The 14320-nt window shown below is 37.4% G+C and overlaps 2 protein-coding genes across 14 annotated transcripts in view; both read right to left on the reverse strand.

The window, feature by feature from the left end:
• The window catches only part of LOC128019951 (60S ribosomal protein L8), a 120761-nt gene that overhangs the window by 40742 nt on the left and 65699 nt on the right, over nt 1-14320 (reverse strand). The gene's annotated exons all lie outside the window — the stretch shown is intronic.
• The window catches only part of LOC128019945 (peripheral plasma membrane protein CASK), a 145457-nt gene that overhangs the window by 18104 nt on the left and 113033 nt on the right, over nt 1-14320 (reverse strand). For 6 of the 13 annotated variants that reach the window (XR_008185260.1, XM_052606341.1, XM_052606338.1 and 3 more), the window contains exons 6-15: nt 13802-13904; nt 11512-11687; nt 10587-10709; nt 8677-8760; nt 8412-8511; nt 7872-7889; nt 7647-7768; nt 6006-6083; nt 2502-2549; nt 1875-1955 (exon numbers count right to left, since the gene is read on the reverse strand). Coding sequence is in view for 12 of the 13 variants with exons in the window: in XM_052606341.1 (XP_052462301.1) it covers nt 1875-1955; nt 2502-2549; nt 6006-6083; nt 7647-7768; nt 7872-7889; nt 8412-8511; nt 8677-8760; nt 10587-10709; nt 11512-11687; nt 13802-13904 (933 nt within the window). In the remaining variant the exon portion in view is untranslated. The remainder of the gene's footprint in view (nt 1-1874; nt 1956-2501; nt 2550-6005; nt 6084-7646; nt 7769-7871; nt 7890-8411; nt 8512-8676; nt 8761-10586; nt 10710-11511; nt 11688-13801; nt 13905-14320) is intronic. The other 7 variants (XM_052606343.1, XM_052606339.1, XM_052606346.1 and 4 more) reach the window with 3 other exon arrangements.

Raw genomic sequence — 14320 nt, forward strand, 5'->3', positions numbered from 1 at the left:
AGCTATTATTCCAGTCTTCAGTGACACATGAGCCTTCAGAAATCATTCTAATATGCTGATTTGTTGCTAAATAAACTTTATTATGAGTGTGAAACGCCGGGGGACTCCCATAAGAAAATAATTGTAATCTTCTGTTATTTTTGTTCAGACCAATTTGAAAATCAACCCATGTTTTTATGTAGCAAACACATAGAGTTGTAAATGTGAACTAGTAGATCTACACGCAGATGATTCACTATAAAAATTTGAACAATTAAGACACTATAATATATATTTAAATGTTTAATTAAAAAAGCTATAATAATGTATGAGAATTGTTTAAATTAATCTAATAATAGATACTTTTGCCTCAATTTTCTTAAAAAATTGTTTAAAGGCTGAAATGGGTAGCACTTAATTTTACAGTCCTGTTCCTCATGAACATACTATGTACTTATTATAGTAATTACAAACACTATGTAATAACTAGGTACTAAGACTGAACCTACCCCTAAACCTAACCCTACCCCATGTAGTTACCTTGTGTTACCAGAACTTTCTTAGATAAATACACTGCAAGTATACTATAAGTACATGTTAGTACACGTACTGTAAAATAAAGTCCAACCCTGAGATGTGAAGTTAATCATTTAAAAAAAGCTTTGATTTTGTGAAAACTTCTAACTGAACTTTAAATCATGCTTTTTACAGTCATCTTAATTTTGTTTGTGCAGGTCTTAAAAAAGTCTTAAATGTGAGCATAAATGTCCTGCAGACATTTAATAAATAGTCCAGTTAATAGTCCAGACCGTGGCTGGTGAGTAGGGTTCATTACTGGACTTCAGGCATGTTTAGTTGAGGACCCCTGCTCTAGATGAACCTTATTAACAAACAGTTAGTGTGGAGCGAAGGGCAAACTCTTTGCTTCATCTATCATGAGGTTACTTGTCCAATTGATAAGAACACAGAAATAATGCTATGAACGCCAATGACTAACAAACAGCTCATTGATTATAGAAAAGGATTACAGAAAAGGAATGCAAAATCTGAGATGGTGAAACGCTCCTGACAACACTTCGATTAAACAGCTCCAACTCATCAAGACTAAGTACAAGTGCTCTAGTTAAGCTCTCAAAGATAGTTTTGCTGACAGAAATGTAATCAAGCTTGAAGACTCCACTTTTGTTGTTTGACTGTACTTCCTGATGTTAGCAGTGTTGTCATACACTGAAGTGATAATGAGAATCACTTTGAGATCCTTAAATTCGATTTGAATTTCCTCTAACAAACCATTTACTTCTGTTGAACAGCTGAAAGAGTTAAAAACAGCTGTGCTGCTTAATGCTTTTGTGGAAACCATGATACACAAGGATGCCTTGATGAATAGGAACTTCAAAAGAACAGCATTTATAAAAATAAAATAAAACAATATATAAATTGAATTACTTTCATTTTAAGTCGGTTTATTATGTCGCAGCTGAATAAAAGTATTAATAAAAATAAATCAAATTAATAAAACAATGTTTAATGAAGTGTATTTCCAACAACATACTAAAAGTTAGGGTGGGAATTGATTAGATGGTGAAAAGAGGGTATTTTGTACCCTAATGTAACCAGACGCAAATGTGAGTTTGCTCAAACAATGACTAAAGAGATTTGGCTATTGGCTACTATTTTATGCAAAAGCCAATGCAAGTGACACCAGCATTAAAGATTAAGAGGAAAAACAAGGTGTAACATTTTGATAAAATTTTACAAAGAACAACATGCACAAATTAATTATTCACAACAAGACAAGGATGTGCATTAAGCAAACAGAGTTTATTTTGATTTCATGTTGACTTTAAGGTGTATTGTAAAGAGATTCACAAAAGAATCAGCACTGTGAGACTCACCATGAAATGGGGTTGGGTTAAAATCCGTCTCAGTTCTTTAGCGTCTGCATTCTCCGAGTAGCATGAAATCTCCTCAAGTACCTACAGACAGACAGAGTCTTCAGGCTTTTCCTCAAGGTGTCATCTCCACAACATATATTTCTTGATGCAAGTTAAGATGTTGCTTCTTAATCTTGTACACTGCAACACAACTTTGAGCTGGACTGCTGAGACCCCACACATCATATATCAGGAAAGACACACACACGCAAACACTTCTGGCATGACCCTTAGACCCCATGTGACCAATCAGCACTGCTGTCTGGTCTCATTTGGTCCTTCCATTGGCAGGGTGGGACGGTCCAGGCGGGAGGGGGTGATTTGGCAGAGTACTGCAGATATGTCATAACTCCCTGCTGAATGCTGCTGAGCGCCGGATCCAGAACGTCTTTTGAACCACACTAATCATCTCTAATGAGCTCTAATCAATGTTCAAATCCACCTGGCCAGCTCCTCACTGCCAGTCAACATCACTTAATGTAAAGCTCAGACATTTAAAAGAATCCTAGAACCCTAAAAGAACGTCCATGTTCTACAAAAGTGGTAAAAATAAGTGGACATAAGATTTGGAAAATGTCTGCATCTTACATATTCCAGATGTTTCAAAGCCGTGCTCGACCCGTCTTCGGCGTAGGTCTTAGCATGAGAGACACACACACAGGAAAGTTTTATAACATGTGATACATATAGTCTGTGTAAAAGAAGCAGCAGAGTCGAAGGCTGGATTTTTAGATGTAGGCACCATGTCGTCTCTGCAAGTTTTAGTCTCTCAGGGTAATCAGTGAGAGGTGATTGGTTAGTTTCCACCCGCTGCCTCTAAGCAATACAAAGAGGATAATCCTTAAGCATTTCACCATTGCCAGTGATCACAAGCAAGAGGCCAAGAAGGGTTATTCGGGAGCACAGCTATTTAATCAGCAAAGGAAATGGTTGAGCTTTATAGTTTGTGTGACCTGTGACTGAGACAGACTTGTTTTAGAGGGGTCAGGACCAAGAGGACCACTGAGGAAGTTTGAGACCAAAAGCAACCATCAAGACTAGCTTGAATCTAATTATTTTTTTATCTTAAGAGTATGCAGATGGTTTGAACTTTTCAAAATGACATTATGTTACTTCTCTGGGAACTTTTGTTAGATCAAGCTTATCTGAAGCACCAATTTAGGATTTGTTTACATATGTTCAAAATACTCTGAATGCTTCTGTTGACGCAACTCTACTATATGATAAGTCATCATCAGTTTGGATCATCAACTTTAAGCATCAACTTTAAGCAACAACTTCAGAAAAAGTTGTACTATATGGGGGACTTGTGGAGGAAAACTTGTTCGATAGCTTGCGCCTATATTTTCATTTAGTGCGTTATGGACAAAACAGAACCATTTCCATATTCTATTCACCGTTTGTGTTGTAAGTGATGATTTTAACTGGTTTCTGTGCAAATGAAGAGAGCAAAACGCTTCAGCCAACATTGAGGCAAGCACACAGACAGTCACCAAACTAAATGCATTTTCACTCTCAAACTGACTTTCATGTAATTTGAGAAGTGTCATGTCAGTCTACTCTCATCAACCTTCCACATTTATGTATGAACGGTGTTAAAGCTGCTTTGTCAAACACCACACAATCATTATTTTGTTATTTATATTTTTTTCTAATCTACTATTTCGGTAAAAGCAAGCAAAGACATTCATTTGTTATTGTGGATTTCTAACTGCAGCTGGTTCAAATGTATTATAATTCACCAGGAAGAAAACAGCTATGTTTTTATACGAGCAATAGACCACTAGAGATCTGTAAATTTCACATAAATCATACACTCAAGCTTAAAATTCTTAGAGGCATGGAGTACAAATCAGACCTCTGTTTGAGCTTTTCTTTTAAACTATATAAAATCATGAACTTCTGTTTTTGAGAAAAGAAAAATAGATATGAAAAGACATGATATCGTGATGATAAAACCATATGATTTGCTATCTGAAAAGCTAACATTTTTGAGACCATCATTTGTTGTCAGACTGCAGGGGAAGCTGAGACGGCACCCTGCACCGTGACATTTGTAAGATACTTTTTTTGTTAACAAAGAAATTGTCTTTTTGTTGCATTTAATTAGCTTTTAGTAATGACAATTTAGCAAATTTCCTGTTTTATAGATACTAAAGCCGCCTTTCCACTGTCTCCGACGAACGACAAGCGACAGACCGGAAGTCATTCATTTTCAATGGAAAGTAATGCGGGAGCTGCGTGGAGTTCCGATCACATGCGTACGCGATAATTTCGAATCCGATTTGAGCTTCGGATACGGTCAAATATTTGAACTTCTGTGACTAGACCGTATGCGAACGCCCGACCGGATGTGATGTATTCTAATCAAAACTATCGGTGCGAGGTCAGAATTGCCAATATTTTGTTAACATTAACATTATCCTTTAAACACTATTTCTGTAAAATGGTGGTTTATAATACTTATGGCAGAAATAATTATTTAATAATTATTAAACAATTATTTACGTTGATTAGCCCCATAAAACCTGTTTTTATTTTGGGGGTCACCTGATTTGTGACGATGCATTCATAAATTAACTATGTTCATTAAAATGATTAATTTTACCATGGTGAATATGCCAAGGTGACGGTTGCTGCATGACCAGTTTGAAAGTTCTGCGCGACTGCCGCTAGAGGGAGAAATGCGACAATCGTGTCCGAATGTCGTGTGCAGTGGAAAGGCGGCTTAATTCTTAAAATGACTGTTTGCACTAAACTACAGTCAGAGCAGAAGTGAAAAAAAAAAACAAGACAGAAATATGCAGTGAGGAAATTCTGTTTATAGGAAAGCGAAGGAGTGAGTAGGTCATGCAGTGAGTCTTTTCTGAACATCCTGATGAGCTGTATTAAAATTCAAACACAGAATAGACAGAATATTAAAGGGGTCATATGATGCGATTTCAAGTTTTCCTTTCCAAAGATGCCACACCCCCTAAAACAACTCATTCAAACACTCCCCCACATGTCTACATCACTTTGTGGAAATATTTGCGTAATGCTGCCCAAATGTTGACGCAAAGAAAGAAGGCGTGGTTTCCGTAACTGCAGTTAGTGTTGAAGCAGCCATGTCAGGGACATGCTGTGTGTATCTAGGCGAAAGTAAAAGCACTTTATTTGGTTTTCCGAAAGTTGATGCATTTAGGAATCTTTTTACTTACAACAGAACAGCAATGCATTTTATGGATGACCATTTCATGAACCTAGGAGAGAAGGGTAATTCTGACTTTGCTATGACAATCTTGTGCCTCTGAATCTGCTTCTATAAATATGTGTGTGTGAGAGAGACGGTCACACAGTGGAGTCAGCTGTCTTAACCGTCAGTGGCTTGTGTACCAAGCTTCATCACTGTGTCTGTCACACCACTCTGTTCCCCTTTCGGGCTTGAACTGATGGTAAACTAAGGACATTATTAACTGTCTTAACATTTATTTTGAAAGATGAAGCTCACGATTATGTAAAGGGGTGTTATATTTCCGACGAGTGCTTGCAGTGTTCAGCCAATCACGATGCACTGGGTCAGTTGGCCAATCAGAGCAGACTAACTTTGTAGGAAACGACACATTTGAGAGAGGCGGGGCATAAAGGAACTACAATAAAATATATAAAATATTATGTGTAATAATGAATATTAAAGCATAACATATTCTGTTACACCAAATACACAAAATAGTTATCTTTAAAAAAAGCATCAAATGACCCCTTTAAAAATGAGAACGTACACCAACAATTCTATTTATCATACGTATAATGTAATTCTGAATTAACACATCCGAGATAGCAGAAATAAGACAAACCAATTAAACATTGTTCCATTCAATTCTGAGTCACATTAACAAACTTTCTCGTTGAAGATATTGAAAAGAGACATTACATTTCAAAATTAGAGAATGTTTGGACCAGTAGAAAAAATAATTATTAATTTTTCTTTTAAATCAACGTTTAAATTGAACACTATGATCAAGTTCAATTAAACTTGTGCTAGGAACTTAATAGGCCCTAATAATTGTACAATTACAAAGGCATCTTTCTGTAACTGTAGCCTGCACTCACCTCTTTGGCTCTCTGAACTGCGTCACTTGTAGGATTCCTAATTTGTTGTGAAGACTTGGTGTTTATCTTGTCATACAGCTGAAAAAGAGAGAATGGATAAATGAACAATCACAAGATTTATTGCAGCATGCGAGGACAGATCAGGATCCTTTAAAACCCATGCTTGTTCAAAACAATATTGAATATAATCAATGTTTAATAACAAAACATGTTGGGTAATATGTTATATTACTGAAGAGAATAAATAAGAATTGAACCCTTTGTCATCTACACACAGTGCTCTTTATATTAACAGATGTTTTCCATGTATCCAGTGTTCTGCAGGCGCTTTCTTCTGCACATCAGTCAGCTTCAGCATGTTGTGAGTTACTTGAAAATAAATGTTCTTGCAAACCACATCCGTTAATACGTGACTCTTCAGAGACTTGGTACCAACCCTCATAGGACAAAATAGGTCACAAAAAAATACCACACACATGCATGGTATGCTATTTATAAGTGATGTACAGAGGGTATCAGTTGTTTATACATCTTAATCTGCATTTCACAACATAACACACAGAACATAACTCTCAGGGTGAAAAATTGCTATATCTCCAGCAACAAAGAAAGAAAGTGTTTGGTTAAGAAAATACACCATGTTACTCACCACATCAAAAGAAGAACCATCCAAAATTTAAACTTCAAACAAAGTAGGTCCAGATAGGTAGAATTCACGAAAGTAGAGTTACACACAGAGCTTGAATAGAGAGGATGGCAAAGTCTTAATGCCTGGAGCAGCTCTTCTAATAGACAGATACTGCTGGAGCTGCAACAGTAAAAAATTATGGAGGCTGACAATAGGTGCTATTGTTTCAGTTGAGTTCTCAATGGGACAACGTGCATTCACAGCCTCCTGGTGATAATCTTACCCACAGAGCACTAGCATAAGAGGCGTTTCCCCTTCTCTCTGCTTATCTCTGGCCTGTAGCTATGGAGACAGGCCCTATCATCCACACTGGATTACACAGAGCTGTACGGCTCTCTATAGAGGCCTTGGTACACACACGCAAACATAGAAAAAGCAGGGAGAGTCCACAGCTGCACTTATTCACACAGACAAAAACAGCAAAAATCCATGATACTGAAAGACTCGTTTGACGTGTGCTTGGACACGCAGTGAAAGATGCGATGAATGAACAAAGAACAATGAATGAATATTTCCATTGAGTTCTCAAATAAACAAAAATGATGTCACTGAAAATTCTGAAATTCGTCTACTGACATTTGTGAATGAATCAGTTGAGGTACCCAGATAAGAAAAAAAAAAAACCTTCAAGTTAGCTATGGATAATTATTTCAAGTAGATCAATATCTTTAGCATGGAGCTCACTGTGCAGGTCACCAAGATCAATTCTGAATTACTACTGGTGTGCAATTACCATCAAATCGGTTCTTGTGGAGTGTGACGGCAATGAGTTTACTGGAAGATGATTTGGCTAAAAACTAGTGGCATACATCACATGATGTGACATTTTCAAATCAAGATTATCAATGCAAGCTTTAACAGAATCTCAAGACATCAGATTCTGTGGTTTACTAAAGGAAGTATTGTATTGGTGAGTATATGTTAGTGTCTGCCTGTATGCTACAGTCTCTTACTTCAAGCAATGTGTGGAGGTGATGGTCCTGGAAGACGCTGTGTAGAAAGTCCAGGTCTTTCTCACTGCAGTCAGTCAGTGCATGGATTTCCTCCAAACTGTCTAGCACTTGTGACACAGCCCCTTGACATGTACACACAAACACAACTGTCCTTTAAATACTCATGAAAAGCATTAACTTGATTTGAAAGTAGCACTTTGTAAGGACACAGATGGTGACACCTACTTTCTGCTGCTAGTAGTCCTGCAGGGTGGTCAGCATAGAAACAAGCAACAGGCAGTATTTAACAATAGAAAGTTGATTGTAATGTGAATAGAGATAGGTTTCACCCACACTCTTAAAACAATCAGTTAGAGAAGTTTGTTAATAATAATTTAAAAATGCACATTCAAAATATATTACACTACCAAAAAAAAAATAATAATACAAAACTGTCACTGGGGTGTTACCTTTAAGGTACTAATTTGTACCAGTTAGGGGTAAATAAGTAACAAAGATGTATCTTTCAGCTTTTGTTCCTTCGGGTACAACCCCAGTGACAGCACTGCATATCTTTAAGGATATGTTTGTGAAACTTTTATTAAAATTTGTGACACAATTTTAAGTGTTGCAGAAAAAAAGGGAAAGTTACAAAAGATGATATGAGAACTAAACAGGAAACATTAACCAGATTCTCTTGTTTGATGAGAGATTACAAATCACAAAAAACATCTCTTCAGGAAGACAGAGTGACTGGCAGCTGATGTTGCAACTCTGCTGTAGTACCTGATGAAGTAGGGTCCTCAGAGAAGTCAGGCAGTTCTTCTGGTGGGTCGCCATAGAAAGAGTTGAACTTGTGACTGGATACTGCAGCGAGCACTGCGCCCTGTCAAACCATACATATATTAATCAACTCATGTCCTGCAATTTCCTGTGGGTGCTCTAACTTTTATTCGTGGTCTTTATTTTACACTCCAGAACATCCACATGAATCGTGTGTGAAACAGCTGTTAAAGCAATATGCAAAGACTGTAAAGTGCTGATGGCTCACTTTTAGCTTCCTCCTGGCATTGAACTTCCTCAGCTGCTCCACAGTCTCAGGAAGGTGGATCTTGTAGGCATAGCGGTCTCTCTCCTAAAAGGAAACACACTCCAAATGGTGCTTATTCTCATTAAGGAATGATATCTTAAGTCCATAAAAACTTTAAAGCTGGAAAATAATATCCAATTAGCGAAACAGTCTGTCTATAAAATTTAATTTACATACAGTATTGTTCAAAATAATAGCAGTACAATGTGACTAACCAGAATAATCAAGGTTTTTAGTATATTTTTTATTGCTACGTGGCAAACAAGTTACCAGTAGGTTCAGTAGATTGTCAGAAAACAAACAAGACCCAGCATTCATGATATGCACGCTCTTAAGGCTGTGCAATTGGGCAATTAGTTGAAAGGGGTGTGTTCAAAAAAATAGCAGTGTCTACCTTTGACTGTACAAACTCAAAACTATTTTGTACAAACATTTTTTTTTTCTGGGATTTAGCAATCCTGTGAATCACTAAACTAATATTTAGTTGTATGACCACAGTTTTTTAAAACTGCTTGACATCTGTGTGGCATGGAGTCAACCAACTTGTGGCACCTCTCAGCTGTTATTCCACTCCATGATTCTTTAACAACATTCCACAATTCATTCACATTTCTTGGTTTTGCTTCAGAAACAGCATTTTTGATATCACCCCACAAGTTCTCAATTGGATTAAGGTCTGGAGATTGGGCAGGCCACTCCATAACATTAATTTTGTTGGTTTGGAACCAAGACTTTGCCCGTTTACTAGTGTGTTTTGGGTCATTGTCTTGTTGAAACAACCATTTCAAGGGCATGTCCTCTTCAGCATAGGGCAACATGACCTCTTCAAGTATTTTAACATATGCAAACTGATCCATGATCCCTGGTATGCGATAAATAGGCCCAACACCATAGTAGGAGAAACATGCCCATATCATGATGCTTGCACCTCCATGCTTCACTGTTTTCACTGTGTACTGTGGCTTGAATTCAGAGTTTGGGGGTTGTCTCACAAACTGCCTGTGGCCCTTGGACCCAAAAAGAACAATTTTACTCTCATCAGTCCACAAAATGTTCCTCCATTTCTCTTTAGGCCAGCTGATGTGTTCTTTGGCAAATTGTAACCTCTTCTGCACATGCCTTTTTTTTAACAGAGGGACTTTGCGGGGGATTCTTGAAAATAGATTAGCTTCACACAGACGTCTTCTAACTGTCACAGTACTTACAGGTAACTCCAGACTGTCTTTGATCATCCTGGAGGTGATCATTGGATGAGCCTTTGCCATTCTGGTTATTCTTCTATCCATTTTGATGGTTGTCTTCCGTTTTCTTCCACGTCTCTCTGGTTTTGCTCTCCATTTTAAGGCATTGGAGATCATTTTAGCTGAACAGCCTATCATTTTTTGCACCTCTTTATAGGTTTTCCCCTCTCTAATCAACTTTTTAATCAAAGTACGCTGTTCTTCTGAACAATGTCTTGAACGACCCATTTTCCTCAGCTTTCAAATGCATGTTCAACAAGTGTTGGCTTCATCCTTAAATAGGGGCCACCTGATTTACACCAGTTTCTTCACAAAATTGATGACCTCAGTGATGGAATGCCACACTGCTATTTTTTTGAACACACCCCTTTCAACTAATTCAACTAATTGCCCAATTGCACAGCCTTAAGAGCGTGCATATCATGAATGCTGGGTCTCATTTGTTTTCTGAGAATCTACTGAACCTACTGGTAACTTGTTTGCCACGTAGCAATAAAAAAAATACGAAAAACCTTGATTATTCTGGTTAGTCACATTGTACTGCTATTATTTTGAACAATACTGTATAGAAAACAGATTAATACATGAAAAACATGATTAAGATCAGTGTTTCTTGAGTGCTGTCGATACCTTGAGCCAGGGGTGGTTAAGAGCTTCATACACTGTGATCCTCTCTGCAGGGTCCAGCATCAGCATACGGCGCACCAGGTCTTTGGCACTCTCTGAGATTTGGCCCCAAAGCCGAGGATTCAACTTTACAGCAAACACATACATTTAAGGATAAACCCAGATCCTCTGATACCAGCAACACAATGATTCTGGCACTAGCACCAATGCTTAGTACTTAATACATTTTGTTTTTTCACACAAAGCTCAACATATGGACTCAGAAGACTTGGGATGTTGGTCTAGAACTCTCCAATTTTATGATACGTTTACAATCTAAAACTTCAATCTTAATCTAAACTCATCAAAAAAAAAAAAAAACTATCAATTGTCTTTAACTCTGACCAAATTAGAGAATCAGAACTTGTTGAAGTTGTTTTTTGAACAGTTTATGTGATGAGAATAATTTGATGATAGCAGATTAGACAAAGGAAATGGAAAGTGCTTTATGTGTCTTAAGGTGTCTATCTTCAGCCCTTAAACAAATCGGTAACACTTTATTTTGATAGTCCACTTTAGACACTCTACTAACAGTAAGTAACTTTGCAACTACATGTCAACTAGCAGTTAAAAGAGGATTAGTAGACTGTCTGCTAAACATCTTCTAACACTTTCTTTGTCAACTTAAACTAAGCCTAAACCTACCCCTAACACTAACCCTAAACCTACCCTAACCATCTACTCTGAGAGTTAGTAGACATGTAGTTGCAAATTTCTGAGATTTAGTTGATATGTAGTTACAAAGTTACTTATAGTCAGTAGAATGTCTAAAGTGGACTATCAAAATAAAGTGTAACCAACAAATCAGTATATACTGCCACTTTCACCACACATTGAGGAAATTTCCAGCATGGCTTTATTTACAGTTATCTTGCTATTAAACTTTTACCTTATATTTCCCTTTTATGATTGCTTCAAACAGGCGCTCTTTGGTGCCATAGAAGGGCAGGCAGCCACTCAGAAGAATGAAGAGGATGACTCCGCAGCCCCAAACATCCACAGGTTTCCCGTAGGGCTCTCTTTTCACCACCTCAGGTGCCATGAAGTGCGGAGTACCCACACGTCCTGCAGCACAGACAACATGTCACATGGGAGCATCCATTCAAATACATAAAAAAAAGCTGTTGATGATAAAAGTTCTGAACAATTAAACACAATCATGCATACACAGCCAATCACAAACAGCATTAGTGACAAAGAGCTCATTAATCAAAACAAAATCATTGCCTGAATGATTCAAGACTCGATTTATGAGTGATACTGAGAGAGAGAGTTACGTCCTATGCATAAAATAAGGAACTGAAAGCATGATTAGTAGGGATGCACTAACACCGATAGGATGCACCAATACTGATACAGGTATCACAATCACCGTATTTTTCGGACTATAAGTCGCACCTGAGTATAAGTCGCATCAGTCTAAAAATACGTCATGACAAGGAAAAAAACATATATAAGTCACACTGGACTATAAGTCGCATTTATTTATAACCAAGAACCAAGATAAAACATTACCGTCTACAGCCACGAGAGGGCGCTCTATGATTTCAGGGTTAGACTACAGGAGCACTGAGCAGCATTAGAGCACCCTCTCGCGGTAATGTTTTCTCTTGGTTCATTTCTCTCGGTTCATCTCAAATTAATTTTGATAAGTCGCACCTAACTATAAGTTGCAGGACCAGCCAAACTATGAAAAAAAGTGTGACTTATAGTCCAGAAAATACGGTAGTTCTATTTGCTAGTTCACAACTAGATCCCAGTGAACTAGCAAATTATAGGCCCATTTCAAATCTTCCATTTATGTCTAAAATGTTTGAAAAACTTGCGTCTGCTCAATTGTGCTCCTTTCTGCAAAAAAATCTAAATGAAGAATTTCAGTCAGGTTTCAGGCCCCACCATAGCACAGAAACTGCACTTGTTGAAATTACGAATTACTTGCTTCTTGCATAAGATCAAGGCTGCATCTCATTGCTAGTTTTACTTGATCTTAGTGCTGCGTTCATAGATCACCATAGATCATGACATAGATCGATTAGAAAATTATATAAGTATTCAAGGGCAGGCTTTACCTGCAGTTGTATCTGATCAAACGCGCATTATTATTCTTTAGCTTGGGTTAAACTAATTAATTTTACTTTGTTGGAACAGCAGCTACGCTAATTATGTCTTTATTTGATTTAAATCCCGTGGTACTGTAACTAGGATTTACACAAGCATCAGTCTGGATCCAGAACACCTGAGAAAAGATGATTGCCAACCCCTCAGAAGACCTCAGATGATGCTAACCCTGTAATAACATACAGAACTAACAAATATTGTTACAAGTGTGATTGCATCATATAATAATTGCTATTAATAGTGTTCATCGTCTAAAAAGCACTATACAAATAAACTAGAATTGAATTGAATTTAGCTAAGTACTAATTTAAAGCTTTCTACAGAAATATTTATCATGTCTTTGTCTATCATGTATTCGCTGAGTTTTGGTTCATTTTTGTGAAGCACTCCTATTCAAGACCAGACAGAAGAAAGCGTATCATGTTTTTTAAATTTATTTTATAAAAGCACAATGTTTTGTTGATATTGTGAGTGAACAAAAATAAAATTAGACCCTTTACAGTCACGAATGATGAATTAATCTTACCTTGTGGGCAAAAATGACATCGTATCTGAGGAAAACATGCTATTGATTGCTGGCGCCTCCATGTCCTGCAAAGAGCCCAGCTTCCTCTCTCAACTATTATATATAGAGCAAATTTATCTAGGTTTAACGTTTAAACATTGTTATATGCTTGAACTGTTTTAGTATATCTATAAACTTAATTTTAGGCAAGTCGTGATGATTTTACAAGGAATCGAAGAAACAAAATATAATCACTTTGCCATTACATACAAAACTGAACTATTTAAAATATAGCTGAAACAGTAGTATAAACAGTTTTGGGAGAAGTGGGGGAAAAAGGCGGGCTTGGTTTGGGCTCGGGCCAGTAATTCTAATAAGCTGTCGGAAATGGGCTGGGCTCAGGCCTGAGCATCTAGGGCCAGGGCTGGCCTCTGGCTTAAATTTGATGCCCATGCAGGGCTCTAATTGAAGCCCTTAGCATGCAGTGCAGATACATAGGAAATGTCCATGTATTGTATGATAAAAGTTTAACCTATAACAGGATTTTTCCAAGTACCTCCAGCCACTAATCCGGACTCTCCCAGCTGTATAGCCACACCAAAGCCACCAAGTTTCACCGGAGCAGAGTTCTCCTTTGATGCCAGCAACACACAATGAGGCTGCAAAAAACAAAACAAAAAAAAGACAAGTTACTCTGCTGTACAGACCACACTGGAATTGACATTAGAGAAGTGAAACACACACACACACACACACACACACACACATATATATATATATATATACACACACACACACACACATATATATATATATATGTGTGTGTGTGTGTGTGTGCAGGGCTCTAACTTTTTGCACTGGTGCACAAAAGTTAGGTGTACCCAATTTCCGACCGCATGGCATTTTACAAGTTCACTATTTTTTTTTTATCACTGTCCATATAGGCAATATTGACTTGTAGCCTAAATGATTAACTAACAATCTGGTCAACATACAAGTATTTATTTGAAGCACAATTCTACTAGAAAGGTAACTTACTGAAAAAGAGTTGGTGCTTAAAGTGCTTCGCTGAGCT

This window comes from Carassius gibelio, chromosome A9 (genome assembly GCF_023724105.1).
Source record: "Carassius gibelio isolate Cgi1373 ecotype wild population from Czech Republic chromosome A9, carGib1.2-hapl.c, whole genome shotgun sequence".
NCBI lineage: Eukaryota > Metazoa > Chordata > Actinopteri > Cypriniformes > Cyprinidae > Carassius > Carassius gibelio.